The sequence below is a fragment of the Delphinus delphis genome, chromosome 5, assembly GCF_949987515.2.
Source record: "Delphinus delphis chromosome 5, mDelDel1.2, whole genome shotgun sequence".
Taxonomy (NCBI): Eukaryota; Metazoa; Chordata; class Mammalia; order Artiodactyla; family Delphinidae; genus Delphinus; species Delphinus delphis.
Genome location: NC_082687.1, coordinates 3697003 through 3716056, shown reverse-complemented (window position 1 = coordinate 3716056; position 19054 = coordinate 3697003). Strand labels below are relative to the sequence as shown.

The 19054-nt window shown below is 45.1% G+C and overlaps 1 protein-coding gene across 4 annotated transcripts in view; it reads right to left on the bottom strand.

Annotated features, from left to right (window-relative positions):
- The window catches only part of RAPGEF2 (Rap guanine nucleotide exchange factor 2), a 245336-nt gene that overhangs the window by 144600 nt on the left and 81682 nt on the right, over positions 1-19054 (bottom strand). For all 4 annotated transcript variants that reach the window (XM_060011939.1, XM_060011941.1, XM_060011940.1 and 1 more), the window contains exon 3: positions 14503-14559. In XM_060011939.1, the coding sequence (XP_059867922.1) occupies positions 14503-14559 (57 nt within the window). The remainder of the gene's footprint in view (positions 1-14502; positions 14560-19054) is intronic.

Below are 19054 nucleotides of genomic sequence, written 5' to 3'. Positions count from 1 at the left end.
TTGCTTCACAAAACAAAAATACAAAGAGGCAAACAGCGGACCTGAGCTTTCCCACCCTTTGCCCCGTCTCCCAAGCCCCTACATTTCTCCACCACACTCGCTGGCATCTTTCAGAACTTCCTCATGCACACACAGGGATGGACATACATTCTTACCCCTCCGCCCTCTCCTTTTTACAGAGAAGATGGCACGCGCTACAGAGCTCTTGCCTCTGTGCTAACGCAGAGATCTTTCCATCAGGAGACGGCCGTCTCGTTAGATGTGCCTTATTTGACTTAAGCAAGCCCCCACTGCTGGTCATTTCAGTGGTTTCTCGTGTATGCAGTTATTTTAAAAGAACATGAAAACTGTGATGAGTAAGCTTATAGCTCCAGGAGTAACCTTGACTAGAAAACTAGACCTGCAGCTGCTGAGTCAAAGGGCACAGACACTGTGACTCTGATAAATAGCGTCGCGGTGGTTAGTTAGTAACTTCTGTGCCTACCACCTTCCCACGGCCTTGCAAGTAGAGTCTGTCTATTTATTTAACAAATGTTTAACAATTTCAGGATGAAGTCTGTTCTAGGTGCTTAGGATACTTCAGGAAACAGCAACAAAGATCCCCACCCTCGTGGAACTTGTATTCTGGTGGGACAGTCCCCATAATAGACAATAAATATAACAGATCAGTAAATTATAAATCCATGCTCTGGGAATAAGTTACCGTAGGGCAAGGAAGATAGGGGTGGGGTGTTATAATTTTAAACATATGGTGGACAAGTCTCGTTGAGAAGAGCAGATCTGAACAAAGGAAGCGAGTAGACAATGGCTCCCGAGGGACGAGGATTCTCGGCCAAGGGAAGGGGGATGCGTGCGGAGGCCACAGGCCAGGCAGCTGGGCAGGGTGGCCAGGGGTGCAGTTGAAGCGAGGGCTGAGGGGTGTTCCTTCCCTGAAGCTGTCTATCACACTTCGGGGTTTTTGCCAATCTGCTCGATGAAAACTGTATTTTAGTGTACTTTTTTTGGGCTGCGTTGGGTCTTCTTTGCTGCACCTGGGCTTTCACTAGTTGCGGTGCGCAGGCTTCTCATCGTGGTGGCTCCTCTTGTCGCGGAGCACGGGGTCTAGGCGTGCGGGCTTCAGTAGTTGTGGCACGCAGGCTCAGTAGTTGTGGCTCACAGGCTCAGTAGTTGTGGCTCACGGGCCTAGTTGCTCCGCGGCATGTGGGATCTCCCCGGACCAGGGCTTGAACCCGTGGTCCCCTGCATTGGCAGGTGGATTCTTAACCACTGTGCCACCAGGGAAGCCCTCTTAGTGTTCTTTTATTTTTCTTCTTTATTGTAAAAGCAACTTTTTTCTTATGCTCATGAGGCCTATTTCTTTCTCTGTGAAATCAGTTCATAACTTTTAACCAATTTTCTATAAATCATGAGACTTTTTCTTATCTAGAAGCACTTTATACAAATTAGCATTTTGAAGCCATGAGCTGTGACCACCTTTTCCCCAGTTCGCTGCTTCTGTTTGAACTTTATCCTGATTTTGCCATGTCTTACGTTGTTTTATTTTATAGAGGCAAGTTTATCAAATTTATTAGTCAGGATACAGGCTCAGCTACTATGAAAACAAAGCAGAAAGCCCGACACAGCAGTGGCTGAACAACGGAGGAGCCCATTTCTCTCACACGTGTAGTGACAGCCTGGTGTCGGGAACCCAGGCTCTCTCCCTGTGTGGCTCGCTCACCCCGGCCCGTGGCCTCCATCTCAGACTCTAAGGGGCAGGTCCTAACCCACACCTGTCCGCATTCTAACCACTAGCAGGAGGCACACAGCCTACCCCACCTCTTCTACAAGGACAGCCTGGAAGCTGCAGCCCAGCAAACCACATGTGCGTTGCAAGGCAGTCTTCCGCAACCTATGCCAAACCTTTTTACTCTCTTTTTTCCTTTTGGCACGTGGATTCCAGAAGTTGCCAAAGACCACCAAGTTGAATTTAAAATTCTGAATAATTAAGTTATTTAACACACTAATCAATATCACCTAATCACTTTCATTGCTATCTGCTTCCAGAGCAAATCAGCAGCAAGTCACTGCTTCCTCCCAAGCCCGTTCTTTACCAATTTCACAACTGCTTAGTCCTCAATAGCAAAGCCTCAAGAAAACATGAAGGAAAATATTGTCAAATAGACTTTAGTTCCAACGAAACCATCAAAGTAAAATGATTTCTCAAATGAAAATGCAAAGTACTTCAAAAAATAATTTATACCCCTTTCTCTCTAGTGCTTAGTCATGAGCTTTTACAATCAACAATCATTCACCTAGGACTTCCCTGGTGGTGCAGTGGTTAAGAATCCACCTGCCAATGCAGGGGACATGGGTTCGAGCCCTGATCCGGGAAGATCCCACATGCCGCGGAGCAACGAAGCCCGTGCGTCACAACTACTGAGCCCGCATGCCACAACTACTGAAGCCCGCGTGCCTAGAGCCCGTGCTTTGCAACAAGAGAAGCCACCACAATGAGAAGCCCGCACACCGCAATGAAGAGTAGCCCCTGCTCGCCACAACTAGAGGAAGCCCGCGCGCAGAAACAAAGACCCAACACAGCCAAAAATAAATAAATAAATTATAAATAAATAAATTTAAAACAATCATTTACCTAGCTTAGGGGAAAAAGTGTACTTGTCTTCCTTAACATAAGGTCACAGCATAATTATTCATTCTGATTTCTGTCAAGTAAAAGTGTCAGATGCAAAAATAGTTTAAATTTTTTTAACAAGTAATAAAACACTGAAATAAAAAGAAGAAAAAAGGAATTATCTTGTAAACTTTTAATCTACTGTTGCACTTACCACGTTCCCTTTATCACCAAAAGATTGGTCAAGAGAAATGAAATCTAGTAGGAAATCAAGGTTGATCACCACTAACTAGACATGTGAGCAGAGCTGTACAGAGGCTCAGTAAACACCAAGGACCAGCCCGTAGTTGTTATCATGGTAAGAAGCACAATAAATGTCACCATGGTCCAGATGAACTGTGACGCAGAGAACAAAACAAACATTCCCTGGCTTTTTAGTTATTCCACATCTGTCCTTTTTGAAAGTAAAATTACTATGGACAAAATGAACACAATGTTTGTAAACTCAGCTTTCCTGGAGCTGAACAGAAAACACGCGTGAAGTCAAAGGCAACCCATGTCCAAAATGGATAAAACACTTGTGACAGCAAACAGTCTGGCCCCCCGAATACCCACCGATTACCCTACCATTAGGGCTGACTCTTCGTATCAGGAGAGCCTTGGTAAAGATTTAAGGAAGTGAAGAGAAGAAACTGGTCCCCCATCTCTGTCACTTACTATAATTTCATTTGCCTGTTTCTCTCCCTTTTCCAAAAAATTCAAATCTTAACTCCCAAGAGCTGTGTCTGCCGGTGGAGGCATCTGCAGAGAATGACCATTCGAACGCTGACTGGATCTGGTGAGCGTCTACTACCTGCCATGCCAAATAAAAGTCACGATGTCTTTATTAGTGAGGTGTCTCTTTTAAAGATTCATGTCTTGCAAAAGCAAACGAATTAGAACTAAGAATACAAAAACAGTGAGTCTCATTTTAAAGATGCTCTGGAAACAGCTGTAAGCTAGAGAAACACACCCCCTCACCTTTCACACCCACACCCCACAGGACTCAGGTTTGGTTTCTGTTCTGAAAATTCCTCGTTGTGAGATACCATCATAAAATCTGTTTAACTCAGTCTTAATCAGCCAGAAAAGTGTCCTGACCTCATCTGAAACCACTGTGCTATCTCATTTAGCCTGTTCTGTGCTTTCCCCTCTCATGTATAATCACACGTCAGGCAGGCAAGTGTTTCAGCATGAGGCACGACCCTTCCCTTCAAGGTCTGCAAATACGGCCCTTCTCACAGGGCACCTGTCACCTGTGGGGCTCTATAGGTGCCAAGCGACGACTGTTCGTTTTTTTAAAGAAAAGATGAAAAGGAAATTACCTAGCAGTAACAGCATCAAACTTGTCTACACTTAGAGGGGACGCAAAATGAACCCGAGATCTTGCTTGCAGACACACTGGCGATGAAGCTGGCTAACAGAAGACTGATTAGTGTAATAATTATTATTGTTCATATTACCTACGACTAATACTGAGACTTGATTCTGTCTAGTGGTCCTCAAGCTTTAACGTACACATGAGTCCCCTGGAATGCGAAGTAAAAATGCATGTTCCCAGGCTCTACCCATCCCGCCAACACCCCAGAACCTGATCAAGGGTGGGAGAACCATCACGATGCCGTCTAAACAAACATTCCAGGGGATTCTTATGCGTGGGGGGCTTGTCAAGTTGAAAAACCATGAGAAAAACTGCCTAGAACTCAAGCCCCAACTGGAACAAATGGCAGGGGAAAAAAACCCAAAAAAATGACAACTCTGTCAACTGTCGATACAACGTTTCATTCGCTAATGGCATTTAAATTTTTCTCAAATAGTTGTTTTATGTTTTAAAACTATGAGCTAAGGAGTTCCATCAAGGGTTGTTGAAACAATAAAAGGTGAATCTTGGAATAACTCTAACTGACCATTTCCAAGTAACTTTAGTCCTGTATCACCAGTGACAGGTAGAGAAGAGAAGCCTAAAGATTAAAGGGGTACATCTAGCAAAACAGGACTTGCCAATCTCTCCCATCACCAAAATGACACTTAGAGACGACCTGCAAGTGTCAGACGGAGCTAAGAACTCCAATGGACAAATGATTTGTGACACCAGCACCTCCCCGCGCTACAGCTGGCAAGATGAAGCCCAGAAGTGCGGCCCTCTGCAAAGCTCCTGTTCTGATTTCATCCACAGGGACGCAATGAATCAAGGCAAACGAAACAAAACAAGCAAACAAAATATAAACAGTCCATCATAAAATGATCGATGTGCCGTGCGATCAGAAAGAAGGACCCTGAAGCCATCGAGACCGTCCGGCCCTGCCGCCCACTCCTCCCCGGCTAAACCAAAACGTCCCGTGCAGCCTGGGGACGAGAGGCCTACGTAACCTGCTCCCACGCTCTCCCGCCTGCCTTGCCTCTACTCCTGAGCCCAACCCCCCTCCTGGGCGGCACCTGCCCACCTTCTAAGTCACCCCACACCCCGAAGGAATGGCTCCAACACCACTTCCTCAAAAGGTCTTCTCACTTACTGTTTCCCACACTCCAAAATGCGTGTTCAAATTTAGCCTGTTCTGGGCTTTTCTCTGTCGATTTCTCATCCCTGAGCTTCCTAGGGGTCTCCCTCCACCTGCACGGGGGGCTGCAGCTCGTGGGAACGGAGCAGATCTCAGCAGCATCTGCTCAGGGAACTGAGACCAAGATACACCTCCGCTTATAACCCTCAGTTCCTGGACCGGAGGAAGCCCAGCCCCACTAGCCAGCACCTGGAAGCAGCAGTTTGTTGCCGAGCAAAGAGCCAAGGTTTGGGAACACACGTTCTTTCACACCAGCCGTGCGGTCCTGGTGACGTCAGCCCCTGGGGTTCTGGTTCCCCGACCGTAAAACGGGGATATTAGTCCCTCTTCACAACGTCACTCTGATGTAATGACACGGTACGTATCAAGCACCTTGCAGAGCAGGGACATAAAACACTGCTTCTCTTCCTCTCTTTCCCTCCCTCACAACCCACCCTGCAAGGGTCAGCCTACACCTCTACTCTCTGCTCCGAACCCCAGCAGATCCTGGGCTTCAGACGCCCTGCTCAGCCGTCCTCCACCTTTTCCTCCACATAGACCTCAAGGCCTTTGAAAAAACTTGCTGTTCTCACTCCTAAAGGGTACCTTCTGCCTAGGAAACGCATCACTCGCCCTTTGAATTCCAGGTTAACGACCACTTCCTCTGAGAAACGTTTCCGTATCTTCCAAATAAAGTGAGTCCCTCTGTCCTGGGTTCCCAGACACTCTGGATTTGCTCACACGAAGCAGAGCGACATCATCGTTTACCTCGGAAGCCTTCTCCCGTTAGCTCTTAAACTCCTCTAGCGCCCCAGTACCCCCAGCAGACACACTAGCTTTGGCTCGACTGGCACTCAGACATTGTATTAACCAATGTATTAACAGCTGAATAGACACCAACTCAGATACGGTGTTAAAATGACTGAAAGTCAAAGACGTGAGTTTCAATTTACCAGGGACTGGAGAAATGAAGCGAGGCTTAAAGAACGTCCTCAGCAATACCCTAGAGGTGCACAGGGTGGCAGTGTCTCCCCACGAAAGGGCTGCGTGTGCAGCGGCGCGGTCCCCGTTAAGGAAGCCGGGGGAGAATGAACACGAGGGACCAAGTCCAAGTTGACAAGGGGGTTGAAAGGATAGTAAGATAATACATCACAAGAAAACAAATTAAGTCAGCAAAGGCGATTATGCGAGCGCAAAAAAGCAACTTGGGAAAAAAGCTACAGTTGAAAAAAGTTATTCAGTTATACTGAAAAAAGTTATTCAGTTGTTAATACAACGTGAAAACTTAAGTGGAGCCCAGTTGGCTAAAAGGCTGCGGGGGGGGTGGGGGGAAAGGCGGGGGAGGGGCTCTGGGCAAGGGCACACGTGTCCTAGTGGACGTGGAGCTGACACCCACCTCCTGCCGGCCACAAACCGACACCTAACCCACGTCTCTGCGTGTGTGTTTGCGGGGGGGTGGGTGAGTCAGCCAACAGAAACTGAAGGAATGGTCCCCAAGCAAGAAAACCCAAACAGTCTGGGACCAGAAATCGGTGCCCAAGGAGGGCGTCGCGGGTACGGGAAGGAGTTCCTCCCGGTGAGCAGATGAGGGGCAGCACGGCACTGGCACGGCACAAGGGCTTGGGGTAGAGAGCACCCTGCGGCGCTGCATGCCGGCGACAGCTACGGCGGCAGCAGGGCCCGGAGACGCACGAAGCGGCAACCGCGTGGGAACAACGGCGGGCAATACGGGCGGAAACGCCCAGAAACGGTGGAGAGGACGCCCACTCAGGGAGAGGTGGGGGCACGCAGCCGCGTGGGCCAACACGCGTCAGGACTCGGGGAGGTTTAGAAAGAGAGGCTGCATTCTATTATATATACGACCCAGATGCCACGCCACGTCCAAACGACAAAGCCGGCGGCACCTGGGAGAGATGGGAACGGGATTCTTACCACCCGGGCCTACCGGCTCCACATCTCGAGCTGAGAAGCCAGATGGGCAATAAAACGAGGACCATACAAAGTTCCACGAAGTAAGTGGAGCCCGCTAGCAGGGAACCCAGAGGGACAGCCCCCCGTGACCACGGCTAGGAGAGCACCCGTCTCTTTCCCTGTATCTGCTGTCCCAGCAGCGTCATCCAACGGAAGGATAAAACCAGAAAACAGAAAGTCCGCCTAAATTTCTCCCTCCGCACAACCCCCACCCCATTCTGTGGGCTCCGCTCGGAAGCCTCTGCTGAAGTTCACGGCCTCGCTCTTGGCCCGCTACACTGTTACTAGACTCCTCTCACCGGCACAGACGTGTACTGTCAAATGTACAGTTATGCCGATAACCAAAGCAGGAAGAATTTTACCTGTTGACAATAAATCACCCTCTACCCCTTTCCTGGGAATCCAGCAGTTGATTCAGTAGGACGTGGCGAGGCCCTTGGGACAGAAGCCTGTCCAGCCCTCTTCCCACCCTAACGGCTACTGCAATGGATCCGAGCCGGATTTCCTATGAACGAAGTGTTCCAGGGCTTAAAACAGAAGTCCTAACAATGGCCACCTTCCAAGATGCAGATGGCTTTTCAGATACACAATAACTGTACTCTTTTTCACAAATACATGACATCACTTCTGCTACTGGGTTTATCAAAAAGTTTAATAATTGTCTTTCTTGCTCCTCTGATGGGGCTCTAAGCTTTAAGCTCAAAGACAGAACATGCCTTATGTATTTCTGTACGGCCAACGGCACAAAGTAAGCTCACAAGAAAAGTTAATGCAACATGGCAAGTGTGGGCCCTGACAACACCAGGTCACGGTCAAAAGAAAGGTGAAGTGCACACACCCACAGGATGTACTCAGGCATGAAGTGTAGAACGTATGATAGAAAGAGCTCTATGGAGAGTTATAATGTACATTTCTGACGTACAGAATAGCAATACTGTACTACAAAATTATGCACTTCATAATATTTCATCACAAATTCTCACACTTATGAAAACAACACATTTTAAAAGTGGAGGGTAACTTTTTGTTCCATTTCCTGAAAGTTCTACATTGTAAGGAAGTTACTTCACTTTTATCACTTAAAACTCTGAAGGAAAAAAGCATCATTTTAACATGAAGTTTTTCAGAAAGTTCCTTAGCCTCCTCTCAATAAATTATAGGGGCTAGACCAACAAACAGGATAAATCAGTAACATCAATAAAAACTCCAAGAACTGATGGAAATACTGAGGCTATTTCAGCTTTATTTTGAAAATATTTTATTTTGAAAATATTAAAGTATTTTGAGAATATTTTTGTTTTGAAAAAATTAATATTTTGAAAATATAGGGGATAAGTGGACATAATTTTTTTAACTGTGATAATTCACTTAACAAGCAGAGGGAACAATATAAAGAACAATACTAAAGAATTAGTAAAGCCAAAGATTCTATAGACTCACTGTGCAGTCTTTCTTAAATTTATAAAATCCATTTTAAAAATGAAATGAGGGAGTGATGTCTTGGGAGTTATGAAGTTACTCAATAAACTTATTTTTGAATGAAAGAAAAAAACTCACTACAGATTACATACATATGGCAATCCATCAGTCAATGATTCAGCTAGACTGAGGGCAGAGGGCTACACCCAAGGGCTCGACGATTTCTCAAATTTAAGACAGCAGCCCAAATGAACTCTTCTGAAAACTACCAATGGGTCACGAAATTAATTCACAAATCTGCATCTTTCAGTTACACACTGCAGTTTCATTTGCACGACAAACCTGTCCCTCTTCTACAGAAAACTGGCACCCGAATTGCTAAAGAGAACTCGGACATCCAGAGACTGACCAAATTCACACCAAATCCGCCCACCCACTGCCAAGGTCCCGGGTGATGGGAATGGCACTACCAGCTCACAAGCACCGTGACCCGCAATGACTAGAAAGCATAGGGAGAGAGCTACATGTTACTATAAACACCTATAGTTAAGAGGAGTTCAGAGGTTTTTATTCACTAAGTAGTTTCACAGAGAATTGATAGGAAGAACCGAACACCTAACCTGCAGTCGGCTGTTTTACCCAGAAGTCAGGCCATAAAGAAGGTCTCTTCCTGCTGATCTAGCAAAGGAATATATTCCTTGAAATAAATGCAAAAAATGACAACAGAGAACAGACAAGATGCAAATGTCTATGCTGGGCACGGCACATGTAAATCTGAACTAAACACAGTCCCTGCCCTGATGGAGTTTACAGACTAAATACATTTGTTAATGTTTTTATTTTACTACTCTTTCACTCACCACAAAAATAAAACATTTTCATTCAAAGACTAACAGTAAATATAAAAATATCATTATTGGCAAGAAAGCTTCAAGTATCGCCATATGTACGTAAAACAATCTTAAGTCTATTTGTGGGTATGCGCGTATCCACGCGTGCCTATTTGAATTGTCATACTTACACAGAGCACACGTGTACATCACAACACACCAAGCTCAGGGCTGAGCACCTTTATCCTACAAGTCTGTGCAAAGGCTAAGTCTTTAGAGTGTCATGCCTTCAAGTCAACGAAAACCTCAGGTTTCACCTTTTCCTTATACACACGCACAAGCACAGTAAACTTATGGAAACATGGACACTCCAAATAGTGGTTACATATTGCTGGGGAAGAAAGGAAGGCAGATTTGAAGTATTTTGTCTCCTGAGGGAAAATAAACAAAAAAAGCAAAGCAACCTAGGTAGTAGGTAGTGCTTTTGTAAAAATTTTCTTAAAAGACTACGATGTAGATGGCATCTCTGGTGGTGCAGTGGTTAAGAATCCGCCTGCCAATGCAGGGGACATGGGTTCAAGCCCTGGCCCGGGAAGATCCCACATGCCGTGGAGCAACTAAGCCCATGCGCCACAACTACTGAGCCCGTGAGCCACAGCTACTGAGCCCAGGGGCCTAGAGCCCGTGCTCTGCAACAAGAGAAGCCACCGCAATGAGAAGCCCGCGCACTGCAACCAAGAGTAGCCCTCACTTGCTGCAACCGGAGAAAGCCCGCGCGCGGCAACAAAGACCCAACTCAGCCCAAAATAAATTAAATAAATTAATTAAAAGTAATAAAAATTTTAAAAATTAAAAAAATTAAAATAAAAAGACTACGATGTAAAAGTAAATAAAAGCTTGGCCACATCCGAAAGGAGAAAGCAGTACAATAACTGGGTATGGGCCAGAGCCCAGGAGAGCTTCCTAAGGACGGAGACACGGCACCTCACCCCGTGTGGGAAACAGGGCGGGACCCAGGGGGTAGGAAGAGCAACACTGCAGGGAGGGCAGCTCTCCCTCCAGGAGGGCAAGGGGACAGGAGCACAGGCAGCTCTGAGCCCAGATGGGCCACTGGAGGAGGGGCACGCGGAGCGGACAGGGCGCGCTGCGGTGGAAACAGGAAACCCAGCCGTGGAGTGAAGAGACCGGTAAGCGCAGGCAGAGGGGCAGCTGGGCCGGAGGTTCGGAGGTTACAGATTTCAGTGAAAATGCCTGAAAGACTCCACGAGCCTCCACGCAGCTTCCTCTGAAAAAGGAACAATTTCCTCTCCTGCAATAAGGGGAGATAAACCCTGTAACAAAGTGCTCTGAAAACTCTTCTGGAAACCAAAGCATTCAGTCCGACCCGTGCGTGGCAATCGGGCCCACGGTTCAGGGATACCCGTGTTTAGAGAGCGGCTGTGTGTGCAGGCGTAAAAAAGATACATCTGAATGGTCGAATTTCTGATCTAAAGGTTTTTAGCACTTTACATGTAACTATATATTAAACTGAAATGGTGAGGATGGCTGGCCATTAAAGAGAAAGTAAGGAGAACGAACGCACTTGTTTATCTCCTTTCTTAAATTCTCTAAAATAAGTGCCTCAGGTGAAATGAGTATTATCTCACTTAGTATTTCCAAGCTAGCAAAATACCCAGCATCTAACAGATAGCAAATGAAAGAAAGGCAGAAATTACCTGATGTTCCTGTCCACTGTGTAAAGCTCAACTAATCGTACCTAATTAAATGGGCAAGTCTACACTTTAAAAATTCCGTTTTATCAGAACCACAGCTCTCTCCTGAATCACAATATAATTTTAAAGGGCATACTGTTTGTCATACTGTTCCTGTTAAAACAGTAACACCAGGGGAATTAGAACAGTGCTGTCATCATTCCTTCCTAAAGAAAGTTTAAAGCAGCTAAAACACTGGGAGAACAAAACGTAAATTACCAAAACAGTGAATGGAGTGAGAACGCTGCCCTCGGCTGACATTCCTGTGCGCCGACCATGTGCGCCCTGCTCTACCTCCTTCACACCGAGCCCTGCATCTCAGCCTCACGCCAGCCGGAAACACTGAACCCTGTGATCACTGTGTCCCCACTTTACAGGTAATAAAAAGGAGGCACAGAGGTGGATCAGAAGAGTACTGTATTTACCTGGTGAAATTACTGGAATCATAGACTCGGAAGTCACCAGCACGCAAACATAATAAGGAAAATGAATACTCATCTCTTGGTCATAAAACAAAATTCTGAAAGTCTTTGATATTTCAACTGCACTGTTGTTCTCCAGGCTCAAGCACAGACTCATTTCCCCCTAAGAGGTCATGACAACAGGTCCCAAAAAAGAGGGGTGGTATTACTAAGTTATTGCAGATTTATATACACCCCAAATACAAGAGTTCTTTAAGTTTCAAAACCGCGCTTACACCGACTGTTCAGAGCAGAGACAAGTCTGTTCAAGGATCACAGAGGAAAATCCTCCCACTACCCTTCAACACAAGCTTGGTCAAATACTAGGAATCTGACTGAGGGTATCTGCACTTAGTCTCTGAATTTTTGGTCATAGGAAATCATGATCTACCAAATACCCATAGATTCTTCATTGCTTAGGAACACTGCCACCTCATTCTCATTAGTCCAAAACAAACAATTACTACAGTCAACTCTTGCTGCAAACTCCTGAATGCATTCAATTTAGGATTATCCAAGTCACGGCTTTGCATGATTCGCAGGGCTCCTATTCACCGTCTAAACTGACTTTAAAAAGAGAAAGCAAATATGTTTAAAACACTGCAATCTCCCTTCCATTTAAATGAATAATAATTAATAATTGTCAGGAAGCCGGCACAATGTGGGCAGAAGTGCTGGTGGGTTTCAGGGGCCGCCACCACCCCTTGGGGAGGCCACCCCAGGGAGAGATGCAGTCCTCGCGCCTGCATGCACACAGCATCATTTTCTACAGAGGCATGAAGAAGGCTGGGAAATGCTGCTGTGTGGGGGGCAGCTAGGGCTGCAGAGTCACCAGGTCTGGGCACAAGTCCAGATCCCGAGTTGAGCAGTGACACAGGCCTCAGCACCTCATATCTAAAACGGGGGTGATGAAAGATCTACCTGCAAGACGGCTGCAAGGAGGAATGAAATCAATGCACACAGAGCACGGATTTGAGTGTGTGGGACGGACGAAGGGCTTGTTACACGTTTGCTATTGCCTCGTCTTCGACACGGCCCAAACCATGTTTCAGAGGGAAAGGACTGAAATACACGTCAGTAATATTCATCAGAGATTGCCAACCCTGACAGGTGTACACCCGTTAAACGGATAGCTTTTAATTGCTCCTGAAAGAGGACAAATAGTCTTAAGTTATTTACATCATGATTCCTTCAAGGATAAATATGTTAAGGGCATTGGCCCCTGGTGTGAGTTTTCTCATTACCACTTATGTCTGGGTTATTTACTGCTCTTATCTATTGCATGTATATTCTCTGAAGCCCTAGATGGATACTGACAGCCAAGAACCATCCTGCATCAGATCCACCCATATCTTCTACAATCCATCCGTGATGGCCCCGTCCCTCCATCTGCCCAAGTTCAAGCACTGTCACCTCAGATGACTGCAATTCTCTCCTAAAAGATTTCCCTGCCCGTCCACTCAACCTAATCCACCCTTTGAGGGGATGTGTGGGGCTGGGAGGCGTCTGGTCACATCATTTTGCTGCTTGAAAACTGGCCGCCTACCTACAGACTAAAAGAGACTTAAGAAAGATAAACAACCAATAAACAACCTGTACCAAAAACAATTTGAGACAAAGAAATTTGATTATTTTCATGATATGAAAATTATTTCTTAAGGTTTGATGATAATATTGTGGTTAAGTGTTTTTTTTTAAGTCTATCTTTTAAAGATAAAAACACATATCAAAACAATGATGGCTGAATTGATATGTCTGGATTTACTTCAAAATAATCCACCGGAGGTGGAGGAAGAGATGAAACATCATTGCTTGTCAGTCGACAACGTGGCAAGGTGAGTCCACGGGGGCCCGTTTTACTACTGTCGCTAATACTGTGAACATCTGTAATTTTCCAGAATAAAATGTAATTGAGGAGGAAAAGCACTTATTTCCAGTTGTCTAAAGAATCGAGGATGACTTTTTCAACAACACATTCACACGCAAGTGTGACTGTGGCCTGCCCCTTCTCCTGACTCCACACACCCCACGCCGTGCGCTCTAAACTGGCCGCACCGTTCAACACGTGACGCCAGGCCCCTCCCGCTCTGTCCCTGTACACACAGTGCCTCCTGCCAAGAAAGTCCCACGAGACCACCAGACATGCTAGGAGATCCAGGGCAAAGGGCCCCTTCTCCGAGACCCTCCCCTGCACCCCTCCTGTACAAACCTATAGTCTCAGCTATTCTGGTGGGTTAGTTTTCATTGTTGCTTTCCTTTTTTCTATTTCTAACTCCCTCAAAAGATTATAGCCACCCTAAGGGCAGAAGCTGTATTTTATTTATTTCATTAAAGATTCCCTATAATATGCATGGAAAATAGTAATTACTGAGTGAGTGCCTTGAAAAACAGGAAGGAAAGTCAACAGAACAACCGTCATTCACAGCAAACATTAACAAAACAATATGTCTAGTAAATCAGAGCTTAAGTATCCGTAACACACCAATACTTATCTACTGAATGTTTATCACATTGCTTAAAAAACTAGTTGCCATTTTTTCAAGAAGTACGTTACAGATCTTAAAAGGAACATCAATATGATTTAAAGAAGAAACTTTCCTTTGGAAAGACTCTACACTATTTCTCATTTCATAAAAGTCAAAATACTCCATAATGTGAAATACTATCTCCAGCCACACGTGAGTAACATATAGATGCTGATGTGAACTTATCAGCAAAGGACTGAAATAGTTGAAATGCTTCACATTTCTAAATTATGCAATGAAAGTTAATGCAAAATTAAGGCAGTGCTGACTTGACAAGGTGCCCCTAGTACTTCTTTGATACTTTAAGGACATCATCTAGCCACTGCATTACACATTGTGCAAAGACAAAGGAAACACCTACTAGTATAAAACTTCATTGGCTTCATGTCTTTCATATCTCACAGTTTCACACATTAACCTGTAAAACAAAAAATAAAGACACGAGTTCATCGTTTGTCATGAAAAAACATACTAATAGTTTAAAAACATAAATGAGACATTATGTAGAAAATTAACATTACTTTTAGGAATTGTCACAATCAATTGTCACAATCAATCATTCATTCATATCACAAGATAAATATTTGTGGTGCCTAGGTTAACAAAATAAAATGAAATCTGGTAAAGAGATGCTAGAAAAGAAACATTTTGTTAGATGTCAGCTTCACCTAGTTTATTTCATAGGGAACAAAATTGTATGTGTTTTATACTTTGTAAATGACATGTGGACAAATTAATGTTCTCCAAGGTAAACAGAAAGTGAGAGAGAACCTGAAAATTAGAAAGGAAAACCTACTAACTTAAAAAGTGATAACATAATTCACAGTTTAACATTAATGTTACTTAACAGTATGGAATTTCAGACAAAAGTAGGCTTTTATTAAAGTGCGTATTTTTATGACTAAGGACTAAATGAATGCTTTACAACTTAAAGATTTATTTACTTCAAATGATTCATCCCTGAGGAAAATAAACTATGAAAATTATAGAAAACATGAATAAATGTTTAAATATTCAAAATTACCTCAAGAGCAGCATCTTCAAAAAGCATCTTATTATATTAAGCCCATGTAAAATTTCCCAAAAGTTACAGAAATGTAAAAGAGAAAAGGATTATTCTTCTTAAGAAGGAACTAGGAAATAGAAAAGGCTGGCTGTAAAAGTGACTGTTTCGGGCTTCCCTGGTGGCACAGTGGTTGAGAGTCCGCCTGCCGATGCAGGGGACCCGGGCTCGTGCCCCGGTCCGGGAGGATCCCACATGCCGCGGAGTGGCTGGGCCCGTGAGCCATGGCCGCTGAGCCATGGCTGAGCGCGTCCGGAGCCTGTGCTCCGCAACGGGAGAGGCCACAACAGTGAGAGGTCTGTGTACCGCAAAAAAAAAAAAAAAAAAAAAAAAAAAAGTGACTGTTTCAACAGCAGTGCCATTTTGGTCAGCGGGGCTACCAGTCCCCATCTGTGAAAACACTGGGATCAACACACATCCACCTTTCCGCTGTTTGCACGCTCTTGATTTTTCACTTGAAAACGACCCTCCTGGGTTCTCTTTTGCCTTGAAGCAGCACCCTGCTTCAAAGGCCCCCTCAGCCTCTCAATCCCTTACCCGTAACTTCCACTCAACTCCAGAAGGTAGCATCGAACCTTGAATACACATCATTAAACAAAGTTTTAATAGACTGCATCGTACCAATTCTTCCTAGGAAAGGATGAGAGACACAAGGAATGGGTCTAAAAATACCAGGTGTTTAAATTATGTAACCGACTCTGCCCTGTTTCCTGTTACACCCTTTTCACTGGATCCTGGTCCTTCTACGGTTGATCCTGTACTCCTGCAGGCTCACCCCTCCCACACCATCATCCGTTTCCCCCTCTCTCCTAAATCACTTCCTTAATACACAAACACACCTTATGCCCACTGTGTGGGGAAGGAGACATGCTTGGCCCCATATCCACCTCCAGCTACCATCCATACTCCGCTTTTCCCGCAACAGAAATTCTCCTTTTAGAGCTGTCTACGGGAATACACCGTCTCCATTCTCTCGCCCTCCTCCCTCTCCTCCATCACTGGGTCCCTGAAACTCAACAAAAAGGGGGGTCGGGGGGAGCTGCTGGCGGCCTAGTGTGTAGGACTCCGCGCTTCCAGGGACAGGGCCTGGGTTCAATCCCTGGTTGGGGAACTGAGCTCCCACAAGCCGTGTGGCCAAAAAACAAAAACAACTCTGAGAGCTGTCAGCTTCCTCTGCGTTATCTAAATCTTTTCTGACCTTGCATTAATGCCACTTCTCAGCAACACATGATGACTCCCTTTTCCTTACAGCATTTTCTGGTCTAAGTCTCCTGGTTTTCCTCTTATTCGTCATTTTTTCAGTCTCCTTTGGACTCTCTGCCCCTCTCACTCCTCTACCTGACTCGAAATGCATCGCCTCCAGGGGCTGTCCGACCTCTTCTCCTCTGCACCATGTAACCTCATCCAGTCTGTGATTTTTTTTTTTTTTTTTTTTTTTTTTTTTTTTAGTACGTGGGCCTCTCACTGTTGTGGCCTCTCCCGTTGCGGAGCATAGGCTCTGGATGCACAGGCTCAGCAGCCATGGCTCACGGGCCCAGCTGCTCCGCAGCATGTGGGATCTTCCCGGACTGGGGCACAAACCCGTGTCCCCTGCATCGGCAGGCGGGCTCTCAACCACGGCGCCACCAGGGAAGCCCCAGTCTGTGATTTTTAACGTAATCCGTAAGCTGATGCTCCAAAGCCATGCCCCACACCTAACCTCTCACCGTGACACCACGCATCCAAATGCCTACTCGGTGGAATAACCGCTCCATGTTCAAAACGTCCAACAGATCTTAAATTCCTTCCCCCCAAATCTGCTCTCCCACAGTCAGAACCCAATCGTCTAGGCCAAAACCTTGGAGTCGCCATCCTTGACTCTCCTCCCTCTCCTTCAAATCCCATCTTTCCGCCACGTCCTGTTTCCAAAATCCACCCTCCCAGGCAGACCACGTTCACCACCTGCCGGTGAAAACCCAGTCTCAGCCACCATCCCACTGTCATCTCCTACCAGGACCACACAGGTAGATTCTGAGTCTGTTCTGCACACCTGTTGTCCATTCTCCAGACATGACGTCACATCACCTCGCACCTGCTCTTTTTAAAATTTATTTACTTATTTATCTATCTATTTATGTTGGCTGCATAGGGTCTTAGTCACAGCACGCGGGATCTTTCTTCCTTGCGGTGTGCGGGCTTCTACCTCACATCTGCTCTTAATCTCCACTGCCTTTACATGAAAATCCAAACTCCTATCCTTGAATACGCAGCCCTGCGCTGCTGACTACACTTAGCATCCTATAGTTACTCTCCCACGGCCCCTGCCTGTTCCCCCCGTGGGCATCGGGGGCCCATCGGCACTGCAGGGCTCTCCGCACAGCTGAGCCAACCCAAGTGTTCCCTCCTTTCAGCCACAAAGTCAAAGCAGCCGAGCGTCCATTCTTACCACGCCCGACAGGCTCACATCTAAATCCTGTCTGCCCCACTAGGAACAGCAGGGGCTTGGTCTAGTTCACTGCTGTTTCTTCATGGCCTGCCTGGATGTCTAGCAGGTAGTAGGACTGCACTGGATAACTGCTGACTGCATAAAAGAACTAACCTAGCGCCACGAGAAAATCACGATAAAATCGTCTATAGGACAATGTTCTAAATAAATGGCAACAGTACCAAAATGCTTTTTTTTTCTTTAAACATTGTTAAGGAATGTTTCATCAAAAGCATACTGATCTTCCCTGAATTCCTAAAGAATATACTAGCCAGATTTTAGTTGTTCCTTAAGGTCTAAAACTGCCTGTATAATAATAATTACGCTCATCCATAATGCTAAAGAATCTACATGTATACAAACTCACATACATAGAACCATATATATGTTATACTGTATATAGGTAGTGTACATATATATATACATGTATACGCACATACATATAACCATGTATGTTATACTATATATGTAGTGTGTGTATATATACGTATACACACAACATATATATACTATATACATAGTGTGTATATATGTATACACACATATAACCATATATGTTATACTATATATATGTAGTGTGTATACATATGTGTACACACACATAACCACACATATGTTATACTATATATGTGTAGTATGTATACACGTATAAACACACACACACATAACTCAGCAGGCTCTTGCTTCCCGCACTGAGTGGCCCCAGTCACTCTGCTCTTTACAGATTCTTGGCCTCCACTCCCACTGGACCTTCCTCCTCCCCTCTGCAAATATGCTGCTTCTGACCCACCTGTATGAAGGGAGTAAACCTTAGAAAAATAATGCTGTGTGGAAAAGACGTACAGTATGTCAGTGAGGACCTGGAAACCTTTCCATTGTATAGAGTGTGTGATCTTACAGCAACACAGGCAATTAACTGCACGTCACCAACTGCTCAGGATCAACGCACTGCTTGCATACGGACAGCCCCACGGTGCACAAAGGGAGGCTCCCACAGTGGAAAGCCTCCCCTCCTTCCTAGGAGACCAGTGTTCCATTGCCCAGCACTCAATAAACAGACCTGGACAACCTTGAGGAAGAGCTTTTTTTTGCTAAAATTGGATAACTGTATTGTGTGGAAGTCTTAACTCTTCTCTATTAATCCCAGGGGTAAAATTTTATTTATAAAATTCAAAGGAAATAACTTCTCTAAATTAAGACAAGACGTACTTTTCCCAGAAAGGGTAGTTATTACAAAGCAGTTTATCCAAGTCATTGAGTTTATCTGTGCTTCTTTTCTTGCTATTATTCATTCTGCTATCCTGATCTTCTTCTAAAAAAGGACTCAAGTTAGTTGATGTCTTGCATAAATATGAGAAACAAACGACTTTTTGACACAAGCAGAAC